The sequence below is a fragment of the Pseudophryne corroboree genome, chromosome 10 (genome assembly GCF_028390025.1).
Source record: "Pseudophryne corroboree isolate aPseCor3 chromosome 10, aPseCor3.hap2, whole genome shotgun sequence".
In the NCBI taxonomy this organism is placed as follows: domain Eukaryota; kingdom Metazoa; phylum Chordata; class Amphibia; order Anura; family Myobatrachidae; genus Pseudophryne; species Pseudophryne corroboree.
The window spans coordinates 378,167,275-378,187,390 of NC_086453.1; the positions used below are offsets into that span (position 1 = coordinate 378,167,275).

At 52.4% G+C, this 20,116-nt stretch overlaps 1 protein-coding gene across 1 annotated transcript in view; it reads left to right on the plus strand.

Moving 5' to 3' along the window:
* Positions 1-20,116, plus strand: part of LOC134965399 (zonadhesin-like) — a 44,216-nt gene that overhangs the window by 21,455 nt on the left and 2,645 nt on the right. Inside the window, exons 4-8 of the mRNA XM_063941860.1 lie at positions 4,929-5,162; positions 5,261-5,358; positions 5,447-5,624; positions 7,681-7,908; positions 10,423-10,506. Of these exons, the coding sequence (XP_063797930.1) occupies positions 4,929-5,162; positions 5,261-5,358; positions 5,447-5,624; positions 7,681-7,908; positions 10,423-10,506 (822 nt within the window). The remainder of the gene's footprint in view (positions 1-4,928; positions 5,163-5,260; positions 5,359-5,446; positions 5,625-7,680; positions 7,909-10,422; positions 10,507-20,116) is intronic.

The window sequence follows — 20,116 nt, forward strand, 5'->3', positions numbered from 1 at the left end:
CTGCCCTTACAGCGACGGGACCTGAATCAGACCGATTGTTCATACTCTGCCCTTACAGCGACGGGACCTGAATCAGACCGATTGTTCCTACTCTGCCCTTACAGCGACGGGACCTGAATCAGGCCGATTGTTCCTACTCTGCCCTTACACCGACGGGACCTGAATCAGACCGATTGTTCCTACTCTGCCCTTTCAGTGACGGGACCTGAATCAGACCGATTGTTCCTACTCTGCCCTTTCAGTGACGGGACCTGAATCAGACCGATTGTTCCTACTCTGCCCTTACAGTGACGGGACCTGAATCAGGCCGATTGTTCATACTCTACCCTTACAGTGACGGGACCTGAATCAGACCGATTGTTCATACTATGCCCTTACAGTGACGGGACCTGAATCAGACCGATTGTTCATACTCTGCCCTTACAGCGACAGGACCTGAATCAGACCGATTGTTCCTACCCTGCCCTTACAGCGATGGGACCTGAATCAAACCGATTGTTCCTACTCTGCCCTTACAGTGACGGGACCTGAATCAGACCGATTGTTCATACTCTGCCCATACAGCGACGGGACCTGAATCAGGCCGATTTCGCATACTCTGCCCTTACAGCGATGGGACCTGAATCAGACCGATTGTTCCTACCCTGCCCTTACAGCGACAGGTCCTGAATCAGACCGATTGTTCCTACTCTGCCCTTACAGCGACAGGTCCTGAATCAGACCGATTGTTCCTAGTCTGCCCTTACAGTGACGGGACCTGAATCAGGCCGATTGTTCCTACTCTGCCCTTACAGCGACGGGACCTGAATCAGACCGATTGTTCCTACTCTGCTCTTACAGAGACGGGACCTGAATCAGGCCGATTGTTCATACTCTGCCCTTACAGCGACGGGACCTGAATCAGACCGATTGTTCATACTCTGCCCTTACAGCGATGGGACCTGAATCAGGCCGATTGTTCCTACTCTGCCCTTACAGCGACGGGACCTGAATCAGACCGATTGTTCCTACTCTGCCCTTACAGCGACGGGACCTGAATCAGACCGATTGTTCCTACTTTGCCCTTACAGCGACGGGACCTGAATCAGACCGATTGTTCATACTCTGCCCTTACAGTGACGGGACCTGAATCAGACCGATTGTTCCTACCCTGCCCTTACAGCGACTGGACCTGAATCAGACTGATTGTTCCTACTCTGCCCTTACAGCGCCGGGACCTGAATCAGACCGATTGTTCCTACTCTGCCCTTACAGCGACGGGTCCTGAATCAGACCGATTGTTCCTACTCTGCCCTTACAGTGACGGGACCTTAATCAGACCGATTGTTCCTACTCTGCCCTTACAGCGACGGGTCCTGAATCAGACCGATTGTTCATACTCTGCCATTACAGCGACGGGACCTGAATCAGACCGATTGTTCCTACTCTGCCCTTACAGCGACGGGTCCTGAATCAGACCGATTGTTCCTACTCTGCCCTTACAGTGACGGGACCTGAATCAGACCGATTGTTCCTACTCTGCCCTTACAGCGACGGGACCTGAATCAGACCGATTGTTCCTACTCTGCCCTTACAGCGACGGGACCTGAATCAGACCGATTGTTCATACTCTGCCCTTACAGCGATGGGACCTGAATCAGACCGATTGTTCATACTCTGCCCTTACAGCGACGGGACCTGAATCAGACCGATTGTTCCTACTCTGCCCTTACAGCGACGGGACCTGAATCAGGCCGATTGTTCATACTCTGCCCTTACAGCGACGGGACCTGAATCAGACCGATTGTTCATACTCTGCCCTTACAGCGACAGGACCTGAATCAAACCGATTGTTCCTACTCTGCCCTTACAGCAACGGGACCTGAATCAGACCGATTGTTCCTACCCTGCCCTTACAGCGACGGGACCTGAATCAGACCGATTGTTCCTGCCCTGCCCTTACAGCGACGGGACCTGAATCAGACCGATTGTTCCTACTCTGCCCTTACAGTGACGGGACCTGAATCAGACCGATTGTTCATACTCTGCCCTTACAGCGACGGGACCTGAATCAGACCGATTGTTCCTACTCTGCCCTTACAGCGACGGGACCTGAATCAGACCGATTGTTCATACTCTGCCCTTACAGCGACGGGACCTGAATCAGACCGATTGTTCATACTCTACCCTTACAGCGACGGGACCTGAACCAGACCGATTGTTCATACTCTGCCCTTACAGCGACGGGACCTGAATCAGACCGATTGTTCCTACTCTGCCCTTACAGCGACGGGACCTGAATCAGATCGATTGTTCCTACTCTGCCCTTACAGGGACGGGACCTGAATCAGACCGATTGTTCATACTCTGCCCTTACAGCGACGGGACCTGAATCAGACCGATTGTTCATACTCTGCCCTTACAGCGACGGGACCTGAATCAGACCGATTGTTCATACTCTGCCCTTACAGCGACGGGACCTGAATCAGACCGATTGTTCATACTCTGCCCTTACAGCGACGGGACCTGAATCAGACAGATTGTTCCTACTCTGCCCTTACAGTGACGGGACCTGAATCAGACCGATTGTTCCTACTCTGCCCTTACAGCGACGGGACCTGAATCAGACCGATTGTTCCTACTCTGCCCTTACAGCGACGGGACCTGAATCAGACCGATTGTTCCTACTCTGCCCTTACAGCGACGGGACCTGAATCAGACCGATTGTTCCTACTCTGCCCTTACAGCGACGGGACCTGAATCAGACCGATTGTTCCTACTCTGCCCTTACAGCGACGGGACCTGAATCAGACCGATTGTTCATACTCTGCCCTTACAGTGACGGGACCTGAATCAGACCGATTGTTCCTACTCTGCCCTTACAGCGACGGGACCTGAATCAGTCCATTTTTGCCAGTTCTTTAGCATGAGCTGGATGTACAGGTTCCTCTCCCTGGTGCATTGGCATCTGGCCTTACCATCTGACTGTCTCTGTCACACCACCTGGCACTGGTATAGACTAATAGGCCCTACACACTGGCCGATCCGCCGCCGAGCTGCCCGACGGCGGATTTGGCCGACGGGTGACCCGGCGGCGGGGGGGGGGGGGGGGCAGTGACGGGTGGAGTTAAAATTCTTCACTTCCCCCGTCACCCGGCTGCATTGAAGTGCAGGCAAATATGGATGAGATCGTCCATATTGGCCTGCATGCACAGCCGACGAGTGACCAGCGATGAACGAGCGCGGGGCCGCGCATCGTTCATCGCTGGAGCCTCCACACTGCACGATATGAACGTTGTCTCGTTCATTAATGAACGAGATCAGAGCCGTAACTAGGGGGGGCTAAGGGGACACGTGCCCCAGGCGCAGGAGTCGAGGGGGCGCAGAGAACTCTGTCTGGCTCCCTGACGGCTGCTCCTTCACCCCCCCCGCGATTGCCACCCGCAGCCGCGAATGGCGCCGTCATGGACCCACCGCGGCTGCGTCTCCCTCTGCCTGCCTGCCGGCCCGCCGAGTAGCGCGTCCTCCCCGCTCGCATCTTTACCGGCTGGCGGCCGCTGCTTACAGGGGACGGAGACGCGGCTGTGCGCGCACCGTCACCTGCCGCCCCTTTGACACCCGGCACCCACTGCAAGCCCCGGACACTGGCCTCACTCACTGCACGGAGGCTTGGATTGATCTGCAGTGGTGAGTGGAGGGGCCCGGGGTTTATATATACACTATAGTTATTTATTCTTTTTTCTTTATATATATATATATATATATATATATATATTTATTTCATTTATTTTCATATATATATATATATATATATATAATCTTTTTTTTTTTTACTTCATGCTAATTATGACGTTTCTGGGATTGCACAAACGTATGCTTCCTGAAGACAAGGTGTGCAATCCCAAAACTTCGTAATTATCATGCAGTAAAATATTCATTTCTAAACAACTCTGCAGTGTATGTTTTCTATCATTGAGAACCTCCAGAGTATCTCTCTCTCTCTCTCTCTCTCTCTCTATATATATATATATATATATATATATATATATATATACATACAGTGTGTGTGTGTGTGTGTGTGTGTGTGTGTGTGTGTGTGTGTGTGTGTATGTATATATATATATATATAATTATGCATGGAGTGCCGGCACTCAATGTAGTTAAACGAGAAGTGTGCCCGGTTGCCATCTATTGTGCAGTGTTAAGAAATTAAGGGACGATCCACTACTGTGTGGCATAGTCTGTATTTTTAGTTATTTATTTTATTATCATCTTATTCATTTTTATTTATCTATTTTTTTATTGTATTTATTTATTTACCTTAGAAATTTTATTTTTGATTTTTGTAAGTATTTTATTTATTTATTTATTTATTTGGGGGGGGGGGGGCTAAATTACTGCCTTGCCCCGGGTGCCGAAAATCCTAGTTTCGGCCCTGACGAGATCGTTCATATTGAGCAGTCATGTCGGCCAGTGTGTAGGGCCCATAAGTTCCCCACCCATACCACCCACCTTCCCAGACCCAACTGCACCAGGGTTGTTGTCTAGCTTTCTAACAAATGCCTTCACCAAGACTCTGGCCGACGGTCAGTGCCCACTGAGGCATTCCTCTGCCATGTGTGTGGCCCTTTCTTCCAGGACTAGGGGCCAAGTGCGCTTTCTGCATCTCCCATGTGCAGAGCCTTTCCCCAGCTAACCCGTTGTGTTGTGAGGTGATCCGTATACACGAGCCCAGTGTACTGTTATATGTGTACATTGGCTGAGTCACAATGAGTATTAATAATGCAGACTTTTCCTCTGTATCCTCGTTATTATACAGTCCGATGCTTGTCATTATGTGCAGCATGTTTTCCTGTCACTTAAATTATTTACTTTATGTGTATATTCAGTGGCCATTTTGTTAGTCTGTGTTCTCCTTTCTCCTGACGTACAGTTGTTTTATATTGCAGGCCATTACTGTGACACACCTGCACAGAGCCAGGTAACAGGGGTCTGCTCTGAGGGATATTACTGCACACATTCTGTGCAAACACAAACCCCAAGGCAAGGGATTCTGGGAGATGTGTGTCCCCCCGGCCATTACTGCCCGCTTGGCTCCGCCGTGCCTCATCCTTGTCCTGCTGGTTCCTATAGTAACACCTCCGGGAACGTGGGGTCTGAAGCCTGCCTGGCGTGTGAGCCAGGTAATGATAAATAGGCATTATTCTGTCATTATTGCAGAACCATCGTACTGTACTGTGAGTGTGTATTTCTGATGTTAGCGATATTACCCCATTTCCAGGACAGTTCTGCGATAGACCTGGATTGGCCACTCCGAGTGGTCCCTGTGATGCAGGATACTTCTGTGTGAGAGGGGCTCAGTCTTCCCGTCCTCCTGAGGTAATATGCAGAGGAATCTCTCTCCTACATACAGACATAAGTCTCCTCCTTGCCTAGCACATGTACATGTAAAATATCATTTATACAGGTGACTAATAGTGGTGGTCCCTGCCCTGCAGGGCATTTCTGTCCGGAGGGGAGCTACACTGCCCTGGCATGTCCTGCAGGGACCGTCTCGCAGTCTTGGGGACAAATCCGCTGTTCTGATTGTCCGGAGGGATTTTACTGTCCTGCACGATCTTCTAACACGACCATCTGCCCTAAAGGTACAAACCTCCGCCGCGCACAGAGGTTCTTCATTTTACATTCTGCCAGGTTCTGCTCAGGGAGCAGTGTACGTACTGTGTGTACACACAACGCCAGGAACACTCACATACAGTAGTTGGGCGTAAATTAAACTATAGTTAATAGAATGGGATTATTGCTGTACAGTAAGTACTGCGTCAGACAAAAAGTGGCTCAAAAGCATATTGTGAAAATGATTTAAAATAAAGTTAGTTAAAGGTTGGGTGACTGGAGAGGGTTAGGTAACTGGGGAGGGTTGGCCGATTTGGAATGGTTGGGTGACTATGGATGGTTGGGAGACCATGGATGGTTGGATGACTATGAATGGTTGGGTGACTATGAATGGTTAGGTGACTGGGGAGGGTTCGCTGACTTGGAAAGGTTGGGTGACTATGGAAGGTTGGGCGACTGGGGAGGGGTGGCTGATTTGGAAAGGTTGGGTGACTATGGATGGTTGGGTGACTATGGATGGTTGGGTGACTGGGGAGGGTTGGGTGACTGGGGAGGGTTGGGTGACTGGGGAGGGTGGGGTGTCTGGGGAAGGTTGTGTGTCTGGGGAAGGTTGTGTGTCTGGGGAAGGTTGTGTGTCTGGGGAAGGTTGTGTGTCTTGGGAAGGGTGTGTGTCTGGGGTAGGTTGGGTGACTGGGGAAGGTTGGGTGACTGGGGAAGGTTGGGTGACTATGGATTGTTGGGTGACTGGGGAAGGTTGGGTGACTGGGGAGGGGGGTGTCTGGGGAGGTTGGGTGACTGGGGAAGGTTGGGTGACTGGGGAGGGGGTGGTGACTGGGGAAGGTTGGGTGACTGGGGAGTGGGGTGGTGTCTGGGGAAGGTTGTGTGACTGGGGAAGGTTGGGTGACTGGGGAGTGGGGGGGTGTCTGGGGAAGATTGTGTGACTAGGGAAGGTTGGGTGACTGGGAAGGGTTGGGTGACTATGGAGGGTTGGGTGTCTGGGGAAGGTTGGGTGACTGGGGAGGAGGTGGTGTCTGAGTAAGATTGGGTGACTGGGGAAGGTTGGGTAACTGGGGAGAGGGGTTGTCTGGGGAAGATTGGGTAACTGGGGAAGATTGTGTGACTGGGGAAGGTCTGGTGACTGGGGAGGGGGGTGTCTTGGGAAGATTGTGTGACTGGGGAAGGTTGGGTGACTGGGGAGGGGGGTGTCTTGGGAAGATTGTGTGACTGGGGAAGGTTGGGTGACTGGGGAGGGTGGGTATCTGGGGAAGATTGTGTGACTGAGGAAGATTGTGTGACTGGGAAGGGTTGGGTGACTGGAGAAGGTTGGATGACTGGGGATGGGTGGGTATCTGGGGAAGGTTGGGTGACTGGGGAAGGTCTGGTGACTGGGGAGGGGGGTGTCTTGGGAAGATTGTGTGACTGGGGAAGGTTGGGTGACTGGGGAGGGTTGGGTGACTAGGGAGGGTTGGGTGACTGGGGAAGGTTGGGTGACTGGGGAGGGGGGAGGTGTCTGGGGAAGATTGTGTGACTGGGGAGGGGGGTGTCTGGGGAATATTGTTTGACTGGGGAAGGTTGGGTGACTGGGGAGGGGGGAGGTGTCTGGGTAAGATTGTGTGACTGGGGAGGGGGGTGTCTGGGGAATATTGTTTGACTGGGGAGGGTTGGGTGACTATGGAGGGTTGGGTGACTGGGGAAGGTTAGGTCACTGGGGAGGTGTCTGGGGAAGATTGTGTGACTGGGGAGGGTTGGGTGACTGGAGAGGGGGGGTGTCTGGGGAAGATTGTGTGTCTGGGGACGGTTGGGTGACTATGGAGGGTTGGGTGTCTGGGGAGGGTTGGGTGACTGGAGAGGGGGGGTGTCTGGGGAAGGTTGTGTGACTGGGGACGGTTGGGTGACTATGGAGGGTTGGGTGTCTGGGGACGGTTGGGTGACTGGAGAGGGTTAGGCAGACATCAGGAATTCAGCAGCCGGCTTGGTTTGCTGTCACTCCAGCTCATGCATGTAGAGAAATTCCTGACTCTCCTGTATCATCCTCCTGATGAGGAGCTTTAGTCTGAATCCTCTTCTTTGATATTTGCCGTCCAGGTCATTACTGTCCAAAGGGGACAGAATTTGCAGAGCAGTACCCGTGCCCACCAGGCACATTCAGTGGTGGGCGAGGAGCCACTAGCATGGAGACCTGCTTGCCTTGCCCGCCAGGCATGTTCTGTTCCAAGCCTGGATTGGAGAAACCCGAAGGCTTCTGTGCACCGGGCTGGTATTGCCCAGTGGGATCAGTATCTGACAGACCTGTCTCCCTCCCAGAGGTTCCAGGTAAGAAAGTTACGCTCTAGTCCAGGGGTTTCCAACCAGGTGTGGTATAGAAGACCTACAGTGTCTGGGTAGACAGTCATTAGGCCGACTGCATATGGTCGACATGCATTAGTTTGACAGGGTCTAAAGGTCAACGGGTAAAAGGTAGACAGTGGATAAGGTCGATGGGTACGAAAGGTCATCATGACAATTGTAGACACAAATGGGCAACACAAGTTTTGTTGCTTTTTTTGGGTATCATTTTGTATTTTTCATCGTGACCACAATCCGTGGAAACGTGTACCCTCGCGGGCTCACTTTGCTTGTCGCACTTCGGGCAAGGAGGAATCACAGTAGTGTTATACGGATGATATGTTAGGACTCCCCACACGTGTTGTGATAGTGGAAAAGTCCCCTTCGAGTATCACAACTGACACCATCAGTTATGTTACACCTCAGATGTGATGACAGGGTTACACTATATAAATGGATACATGTTTGCTTACTTAGATACACTGTGGATGTGCACATAAAGGTTTCTTTGGATCTTCTTGCCATTTATAGCAGATACACTGTGGATATGCACCTAAAGGTTTCTTTGGATCTTCTTGCCATTTATAGCAGATACACTGTGGATATGCATCTAAAGGTTTCTTTGGATCTTCTTGCCATTTATAGCAGATACACTGTGGATATGCATCTAAAGGTTTCTTTGGATCTTCTTGCCATTTATAGCAGATACACTGTGGATATGCACCTAAAGGTTTCTTTGGATCTTCTTGCCATTTATAGCAGATACACTGTGGATATGCACATAAAGGTTTCTTTGACTCTTCTTGCCATTTATAGCAGATAAACCATATGCTTCCACAGTGTATTCTGGCAGTGAAGGCTGTGCTTGAATCCGGCCCCTGTGATCAGCTGTGTGTGTCTGACGGACACTCAGACTGATCACTGTGTCAAGAATTTTTTTTTTTAAAGAAATCTATAAATAATACCTACCAGCACCCAAGGACTGGTGATCCAGAGAGAACAGTTGGTTATCGGATCGATGTCCCATTCCAAACTTCCCCAGATCTGCACAAACCTTTCCTGCATCCCCTCATCCCTGTCTGTGAGCCCTTGTATATGGCAGGATTGCAGGACCATGAGAGGCGGGGGTTCGGTGCTCTCTGTGAAGGATAGATCAGCACTGGGGCTGCACAGGCAAGCTGCGGGCTGTTACCCCTGGTGTCTCACATTCCCTGATGTGGGTTCTGGTGGGGTGATTCTCACATGGACCCTCATTGTGCTCCCAGGTGTAATTTCATCTGCGTTCAGCTTGCCCTCGAGTTCCCACTCACACTCAGGGTCTAACTCAGAGTTAGGAGGAAAAAGGAAAACAAGGAGCAACTTTCTTCTGAAACAAACCATGCTGCAATGCAAGGGGGGCAAATACGTATTGTATGTCTGTATGCAGGGTAAATGCCGGCTGCTTCTGCATGTAGCCCACAGATGCTGGGTAGCTTTATTCTCACACATGTTACTCTCTCTGCACATGTTACATGTGCCCCCTGCAGTGCAGCATGGCGTTATCCAGGTCTCTCTGCACATGTTACACCTGTCCCCTGCAGTGCAGCATGACGTTACCCGGAACTCTCTGCCCACGGTACACCTGTCCCCTGCAGTGCAGCATGGCGTTACCCAGGTCTCTCTGCACATGTTACACCTGTCCTCTGCAGTGCAGCATGGCGTTACCCGAGTCTCTCTGCACATGTTACACCTGTCCCCTGCAGTGCAGCATGGCGTTACCCGGGTCTCCCTGCACATGTTACACCTGGCCCCTGCAGTGCAGCATAGCGTTACCCAGGTCTCTCTGCACATGTTACACCTGTCCTCTGCAGTGCAGCATGGCGTTACCCGAGTCTCTCTGCACATGTTACACCTGTCCCCTGCAGTGCAGCATGGCGTTACCCGGGTCTCCCTGCACATGTTACACCTGGCCCCTGCAGTGCAGCATGGCGTTACCCAGGTCTCTCTGCACATATTACACCTGTCCCCTGCAGTGCAGCATGGCGTTACCCGGGTCTCTCTGCCCATGTTACAGTAATTAATTAGATAAGCTCCCATTACTATCCACCCGATGACTATAATAGTATCACACCAACGCTGCATATTACACCACATGTATTGCTTATAAAGCAGCTCAGCATTACATGCCGTGCCGTATAATAGATACCATATCCACATATGTACAGTATATCAACATGCTTCTGACAGGCAAAACTGATGAGCACTGAGACCACTGCACGTTCCACGCTGGAGGCCATGTCATTCTTCCTGTCCCAAGCTAGCCACCCAAGCCATCCCCTAGCCAATGATAACTGCCGCCAATACTAAGCCTAACCAAGTATAAATGCTGGAGTACCTACCTCCCTATCCACTAGCCCTACTGACAGTGGTGAGGAGACCAGCTCATACCTGTGTATACTGTACCATACCATGTAGCACTAGCATCAATCGCATACAATTCCTATCTTTATCTTCTTGTTGCAGGATATACCGCGCTGTCTCCTAGAATGTGTCCAGCAGGAAAGTTTTGCCCCCAGGGTTCATCTTACCCCATTCCCTGCACTCCAGGTATGGTTATAGTGTTACTGGTTCTGACGTCCATACCTGAGGTATTGCTGCAGTCTCCCGACCCTCCGTGCATAGTCTGTGCCTGGCCTACAGGGCTGACTGATGCAGAGACTCCATCTACCTGCACTCCGGTATCACTGAGCCCCATCTACTTGCACTCCGGTATCACTGAGCCCCATCTAGCTGCACTCCGGTATCACTGAGCCCCATCTACATGCACTACGGTATCACTGAGCCCCATCTACATGCACTCTGGTATCACTGAGCCCCATCTACCTGCACTCCGGTATCACTGAGCCCCATCTACTTGCACTCCGGTATCACTGAGCCCCATCTACCTGCACTCCGGTATCACTGAGCCCCATCTACATGCACTACGGTATCACTGAGCCCCATCTACATGCACTCTGGTATCACTGAGCCCCATCTACCTGTACTCCGGTATCACTAAGCCCCCTGCACTCCGGTGTCATGGAGCCCCATATACATGCACTCCAGTATCACTGAGCCCCATATACCTGCACTCTGGTATCACTGAGCCCCATCTACTAGCTCTCTGGTATCACTGAGCCCCGTCTACCTGCACTCTGGTATCACTGAGCCCCATCTACCTGCACTCTGGTATCACTGATCCCCATCTACCTGCACTCTGGTATCACTGAGCCCCATCTACCTGCACTCCCGTATCACTGAACCCCATCTACCTGCACTCCGGGATTACTGAGCCCCAGCTACCTGCACTCCAGTATCACTGAACCCCATTTACCTGCACTCTGGTATCACTGAGCCCCATTTACCTGCACTCTGGTATCACTGAGCCCCATTTACCGGCACTCTGTTATCACTGAGCCCCATCTACCTGCACTCCGGTATCACTGAGCCCCATTTACCTGCACTCTGTTATCACTGAGCCCCATTTACCTGCACTCCGGTATCAATGAGCCTCATTTACCTGCACTCCGGTATCACTGAGCCCCATCTACCTGCACTCCGGTATCACTGAGCCCCATTTACCTGCACTCTGTTATCACTGAGCCCCATCTACCTGCACTCTAGTATCACTGAGCCCTATCTACCTGCACTCTGGTATCACTGAGCCCCATCTACCTGCACTCCGGTATGACTGAGCCCCATTTACCTGCACTCTGGTATCACTGAGCCCCATCTACCTGCACTCTGGTATCACTGAGCCCCATTTACCTGCACTCTGGTATCACTGAGCCCCATCTACCTGCACTCTGGTATCACTGAGCCCCATCTACCTGCACTCTGGAATCACTGAGCCCCATTTACCTGCACTCCGGTATCACTGAGCCCCATTTACCTGCACTCCGGTATCACTGAGCCCCATCTACCTACACTCTGGTATCACTGGGCCCCATCTACCTGCACTCTGGTATCACTGAGCCCCATCTACCTGCACTCTGGTATCACTGAGCCCCATCTACCTGCACTCTGGTATCACTGAGCCCCATCTACCTGCACTCTGGTATCACTGAGCCCCATCTACCTGCACTCTGGTATCACTGAGCCCCATCTACCTGCACTCTGGTATCACTGAGCCCCATCTACCTACACTCTGGTATCACTGAGCCCCATCTACTAGCTCTCTGGTATCACTGAGCCCCATCTACCTGCACTCTGGTATCACTGAGCCCCATCTACCTGCACTCCGGTATCACTGAACCCCATCTACCTGCACTCCGGTATCACTGAACCCCATCTACCTGCACTCCGGGATTACTGAGCCCCATTTACCTGCACTCTGGTATCACTGAGCCCCATTTACCTGCACTCTGATATCACTGAGCCCCATTTACCTGCACTCTGGTATTACTGAGCCCCATCTACCAGCACTCTGGTATCACTGAGCCCCATCTACCTGCACTCTGGTATCACTGAGCCCCATCTACCTGCACTCTGGTATCACTGAGCCCCATCTACCTGCACTCCGGTATCACTGAGCCCCATTTACCTGCACTCCGGTATCACTGAGCCCCATTTACCTGCACTCCGGTATCACTGAGCCCCATCTACCTACACTTTGGTATCACTGAGCCCCATCTACCTGCACTCTGGTATCACTGAGCCCCATCTACCTGCACTCTGGTATCACTGCGCCCCATCTACCTGCACTCTGGTATCACTGAGCCCCATCTACCTGCACTCTGGTATCAGTGAGCCCCATCTACCTGCACTCTGGTATCACTGAGCCCCATCTACCTGCACTCTGGTATCACTGAGCCCCATCTACCTACACTCTGATATCACTGAGCCCCATCTACTAGCTCTCTGGTATCACTGAGCCCCATCTACCTGCACTCTGGTATCACTGAGCCCCATCTACCTGCACTCCAGGATAACTGAGCCCCATTTACCTGCACTCTGGTATCACTGAGCCCCATTTACCTGCACTCTGGTATCACTGAGTCCCATCTACCTGCACTCCGGTATCAATGAGCCTCATTTACCTGCACTCTGGTATCACTGAGCACCATCTACCTGCACTCCGGTATCACTGAGCCCCATTTACCTGCACTCTGTTATCACTGAGCCCCATCTACCTGCACTCTGGTATCACTGAGCCCCATCTACCTGCACTCTGGTATCACTGAGCCCCATTTACCTGCACTCTGGTATCACTGAGCCCCATCTACCTGCACTCTGGTATCACTGAGCCCCATCTACCTGCACTCTGGTATCACTGAGCCCCATCTACCTACACTCCGGTATCACTGAGCCCCATCTACTAGCTCTCTGGTATCACTGAGCCCCATCTACCTGCACTCTGATATCACTAAGCCCCATCTACCTGCACTCCGGTATCACTGAACCCCATCTACCTGCACTCCGGTATCACTGAACCCCATCTACCTGCACTCCGGGATTACTGAGCCCCATTTACCTGCACTCTGGTATCACTGAGCCCCATTTACCTGCACTCTGGTATCACTGAGCCCCATCTACCTGCACTCTGGTATCACTGAGCCCCATCTACCTGCACTCTGGTATCACTGAGCCCCATCTACCTGCACTCTGGTATCACTGAGCCCCATTTACCTGCACTCCGGTATCACTGAGCCCCATCTACCTGCACTCTGGTATCACTGAGCCCCATTTACCTGCACTCCGGTATCACTGAGCCCCATTTACCTGCACTCCGGTATCACTGAGCCCCATCTACCTACACTTTGGTATCACTGAGCCCCATTTACCTGCACTCTGGTATCACTGAGCCCCATCTACCTGCACTCTGGTATCACTGAGCCCCATCTACCTGCACTCTGGTATCACTGAGCCCCATCTACCTGCACTCTGGTATCACTGAGCCCCATCTACCTGCACTCTGGTATCACTGAGCCCCATCTACCTGCACTCTGGTATCACTGAGCCCCATCTACCTGCACTCTGGTATCACTGAGCCCCATCTACCTACACTCTGGTATCACTGAGCCCCATCTACTAGCTCTCTGGTATCACTGAGCCCCATCTACCTGCACTCTGGTATCACTGAGCCCCATCTACCTGCACTCTGGTATCACTGATCCCCATCTACCTGCACTCTGGTATCACTGAGCCCCATCTACCTGCACTCCCGTATCACTGAACCCCATCTACCTGCACTCCGGGATTACTGAGCCCCAGCTACCTACACTCCAGTATCACTGAACCCCATTTACCTGCACTCTGGTATCACTGAGCCCCATTTACCTGCACTCTGGTATCACTGAGCCCCATTTACCTGCACTCTGGTATCACTGAGCCCCATCTACCTGCACTCCGGTATCACTGAGCCCCATTTACCTGCACTCCGGTATCACTGAGCCCCATCTACCTGCACTCTGGTATCACTGGGCCCCATCTACCTGCACTCTGGTATCACTGAGCCCCATTTACCTGCACTCCGGTATCAATGAGCCTCATTTACCTGCACTCTGGTATCACTGAGCCCCATCTACCTGCACTCTGGTATCACTGATCCCCATCTACCTGCACTCTGGTATCACTGAGCCCCATCTACCTGCACTCCCGTATCACTGAACCCCATCTACCTGCACTCCGGGATTACTGAGCCCCAGCTACCTGCACTCCAGTATCACTGAACCCCATTTACCTGCACTCTGGTATCACTGAGCCCCATTTACCTGCACTCTGGTATCACTGAGCCCCATTTACCGGCACTCTGTTATCACTGAGCCCTATCTACCTGCACTCCGGTATCACTGAGCCCCATTTACCTGCACTCTGTTATCACTGAGCCCCATTTACCTGCACTCCGGTATCAATGAGCCTCATTTACCTGCACTCCGGTATCACTGAGCCCCATCTACCTGCACTCCGGTATCACTGAGCCCCATTTACCTGCACTCTGTTATCACTGAGCCCCATCTACCTGCACTCTAGTATCACTGAGCCCTATCTACCTGCACTCTGGTATCACTGAGCCCCATCTACCTGCACTCCGGTATGACTGAGCCCCATTTACCTGCACTCTGGTATCACTGAGCCCCATCTACCTGCACTCTGGTATCACTGAGCCCCATTTACCTGCACTCTGGTATCACTGAGCCCCATCTACCTGCACTCTGGTATCACTGAGCCCCATCTACCTGCACTCTGGAATCACTGAGCCCCATTTACCTGCACTCCGGTATCACTGAGCCCCATTTACCTGCACTCCGGTATCACTGAGCCCCATCTACCTACACTCTGGTATCACTGGGCCCCATCTACCTGCACTCTGGTATCACTGAGCCCCATCTACCTGCACTCTGGTATCACTGAGCCCCATCTACCTGCACTCTGGTATCACTGAGCCCCATCTACCTGCACTCTGGTATCACTGAGCCCCATCTACCTGCACTCTGGTATCACTGAGCCCCATCTACCTGCACTCTGGTATCACTGAGCCCCATCTACCTACACTCTGGTATCACTGAGCCCCATCTACTAGCTCTCTGGTATCACTGAGCCCCATCTACCTGCACTCTGGTATCACTGAGCCCCATCTACCTGCACTCCGGTATCACTGAACCCCATCTACCTGCACTCCGGTATCACTGAACCCCATCTACCTGCACTCCGGGATTACTGAGCCCCATTTACCTGCACTCTGGTATCACTGAGCCCCATTTACCTGCACTCTGATATCACTGAGCCCCATTTACCTGCACTCTGGTATTACTGAGCCCCATCTACCAGCACTCTGGTATCACTGAGCCCCATCTACCTGCACTCTGGTATCACTGAGCCCCATCTACCTGCACTCTGGTATCACTGAGCCCCATCTACCTGCACTCCGGTATCACTGAGCCCCATTTACCTGCACTCCGGTATCACTGAGCCCCATTTACCTGCACTCCGGTATCACTGAGCCCCATCTACCTACACTTTGGTATCACTGAGCCCCATCTACCTGCACTCTGGTATCACTGAGCCCCATCTACCTGCACTCTGGTATCACTGCGCCCCATCTACCTGCACTCTGGTATCACTGAGCCCCATCTACCTGCACTCTGGTATCAGTGAGCCCCATCTACCTGCACTCTGGTATCACTGAGCCCCATCTACCTGCACTCTGGTATCACTGAGCCCCATCTACCTACACTCTGATATCACTGAGCCCCATCTACTAGCTCTCTGGTATCACTGAGCCCCATCTACCTGCACTCTGGTATCACTGAGCCCCATCTACCTGCACTCCAGGATAACTGAGCCCCATTTACCTGCACTCTGGTATCACTGAGCCCCATTTACCTGCACTCTGGTATCACTGAGTCCCATCTACCTGCACTCCGGTATCAATGAGCCTCATTTACCTGCACTCTGGTATCACTGAGCACCATCTACCTGCACTCCGGTATCACTGAGCCCCATTTACCTGCACTCTGTTATCACTGAGCCCCATCTACCTGCACTCTGGTATCACTGAGCCCCATCTACCTGCACTCTGGTATCACTGAGCCCCATCTACCTGCACTCTGGTATCACTGAGCCCCATTTACCTGCACTCTGGTATCACTGAGCCCCATCTACCTGCACTCTGGTATCACTGAGCCCCATCTACCTGCACTCTGGTATCACTGAGCCCCATCTACCTACACTCCGGTATCACTGAGCCCCATCTACTAGCTCTCTGGTATCACTGAGCCCCATCTACCTGCACTCTGATATCACTAAGCCCCATCTACCTGCACTCCGGTATCACTGAACCCCATCTACCTGCACTCCGGTATCACTGAACCCCATCTACCTGCACTCCGGGATTACTGAGCCCCATTTACCTGCACTCTGGTATCACTGAGCCCCATTTACCTGCACTCTGGTATCACTGAGCCCCATCTACCTGCACTCTGGTATCACTGAGCCCCATCTACCTACACTCTGGTATCACTGAGCCCCATCTACCTGCACTCTGGTATCACTGAGCCCCATTTACCTGCACTCCGGTATCACTGAGCCCCATCTACCTGCACTCTGGTATCACTGAGCCCCATTTACCTGCACTCCGGTATCACTGAGCCCCATTTACCTGCACTCCGGTATCACTGAGCCCCATCTACCTACACTTTGGTATCACTGAGCCCCATTTACCTGCACTCTGGTATCACTGAGCCCCATCTACCTGCACTCTGGTATCACTGAGCCCCATCTACCTGCACTCTGGTATCACTGAGCCCCATCTACCTGCACTCTGGTATCACTGAGCCCCATCTACCTGCACTCTGGTATCACTGAGCCCCATCTACCTGCACTCTGGTATCACTGAGCCCCATCTACCTGCACTCTGGTATCACTGAGCCCCATCTACCTACACTCTGGTATCACTGAGCCCCATCTACTAGCTCTCTGGTATCACTGAGCCCCATCTACCTGCACTCTGGTATCACTGAGCCCCATCTACCTGCACTCTGGTATCACTGATCCCCATCTACCTGCACTCTGGTATCACTGAGCCCCATCTACCTGCACTCCCGTATCACTGAACCCCATCTACCTGCACTCCGGGATTACTGAGCCCCAGCTACCTACACTCCAGTATCACTGAACCCCATTTACCTGCACTCTGGTATCACTGAGCCCCATTTACCTGCACTCTGGTATCACTGAGCCCCATTTACCTGCACTCTGGTATCACTGAGCCCCATCTACCTGCACTCCGGTATCAATGAGCCTCATTTACCTGCACTCTGGTATCACTGAGCCCCATCTACCTGCACTCCGTTATCACTGAGCCCCATTTACCTGCACTCTGTTATCACTGAGCCCCATCTACCTGCACTCTGGTATCACTGAGCCCCATCTACCTGCACTCTGGTATCACTGAGCCCCATCTACCTGCACTCCGGTATCACTGAGCCCCATTTACCTGCACTCTGGTATCACTGAGCCCCATCTACCTGCACTCTGGTATCACTGAGCCCCATCTACCTGCACTCTGGTATCACTGAGCCCCATTTACCTGCACTCTGGTATCACTGAGCCCCATCTACCTGCACTCTGGTATCACTGAGCCCCATCTACCTGCACTCCGGTATCACTGAGCCCCATTTACCTGCACTCCGGTATCACTGAGCCCCATTTACCTGCACTCCGGTATCACTGAGCCCCATCTACCTGCACTCTGGTATCACTGGGCCCCATCTACCTGCACTCTGGTATCACTGAGCCCCATCTACCTGCACTCTGGTATCACTGAGCCCCATCTACCTGCACTCTGGTATCACTGAGCCCCATTCACCTGCACTCTGGTATCACTGAGCCCCATCTACCTGCACTCTGGTATCACTGAGCCCCATCTACCTGCACTCTGGTATCACTGAGCCCCATCTACCTGCACTCTGGTATCACTGAGCCCCATCTACCTGCACTCTGGTATCACTGATCCCCATCTACCTGCACTCTGGTATCACTGAACCCCATCTACCTGCACTCCCGTATCACTGAACCCCATCTACCTGCACTCCCGTATCACTGAACCCCATCTACCTGCACTCCGGGATTACTGAGCCCCAGCTACCTGCACTCTGGTATCACTGAGCCCCATCTACCTGCACTCCGGTATCACTGAGCCCCATCTACCTGCACTCCGGTATCAATGAGCCTCATTTACCTGCACTCTGGTATCACTGAGCCCCATCTACCTGCACTCCGTTATCACTGAGCCCCATCTACCTGCACTCTGGTATCACTGAGCCCCATCTACCTGCACTCTGGTATCACTGAGCCCCATCTACCTGCACTCTGGTATCACTGAGCCCCATCTACCTGCACTCCGGTATCACTGATCCCCATTTACCTGCACTCTGGTATCACTGAGCCCCATCTACCTGCACTCTGGTATCACTGAGCCCCATCTACCTGCACTCTGGTATCACTGAGCCCCATTTACCTGCACTCTGGTATCACTGAGCCCCATCTACCTGCACTCTGGTATCACTGAGCCCCATCTACCTGCACTCCGGTATCACTGAGCCCCATTTACCTGCACTCCGGTATCACTGAGCCCCATTTACCTGCACTCCGGTATCACTGAGCCCCATCTACCTGCACTCTGGTATCACTGGGCCCCATCTACCTGCATTCTGGTATCACTGAGCCCCATCTACCTGCACTCTGGTATCACTGAGCCCCATCTACCTGCACTCTGGTATCACTGAGCCCCATCTACCTGCACTCTGGTATCACTGAGCCCCATCTACCTGCACTCTGGTATCACTGAGCCCCATCTACCTGCACTCTGGTATCACTGAGCCCCATCTACCTGCACTCTGGTATCACTGAGCCCCATCTACCTGCACTCTGGTATCACTGAGCCCCATCTACCTGCACTCTGGTATCACTGAGCCCCATCTACCTGCACTCTGGTATCACTGAACCCCATCTACCTGCACTCCGGTATCACTGAACCCCATCTACCTGCACTCCGGGATAACTGAGCCCCATTTACCTGCACTCTGGTATCACTGAGCCCCATTTACCTGCACTCTGGTATCACTGAGTCCCATCTACCTGCACTCCGGTATCAATGAGCCTCATTTACCTGCACTCCGGTATCACTGAGCCCTATCTACCTGCACTCCGGTATCACTGAGCCCCATTTACCTGCACTCTGTTATCACTGAGCCCCATCTTCCTGCACTCTGGTATAACTGAGCCCCATCTACCTGCACTCTGGTATCACTGAGTCCCATCTACCTGCACTCCGGTATCACTGAGCCCCATTTACCTGCACTCTGGTATCACTGAGCCCCATCTACCTGCACTCTGGTATCACTGAGCCCCATCTACCTGCACTCTGGTATCACTGAGCCCCATTTTCCTGCACTCCGGTATCAATGAGCCCCACTTACCTGCACTCCGGTATCACTGAGCCCCATCTACCTACACTCTGGTATCACTGGGCCCCATCTACCTGCACTCTGGTATCACTGAGCCCCATCTACCTGCACTCTGGTATCACTGAGCCCCATCTACCTGCACTCTGGTATCACTGAGCCCCATCTACTAGCTCTCTGGTATCACTGAGCCCCATCTACCTGCACTCTGGTATCACTGAGCCCCATCTACCTGCACTCCGGTATCAATGAGCCCCACTTACCTGCACTCC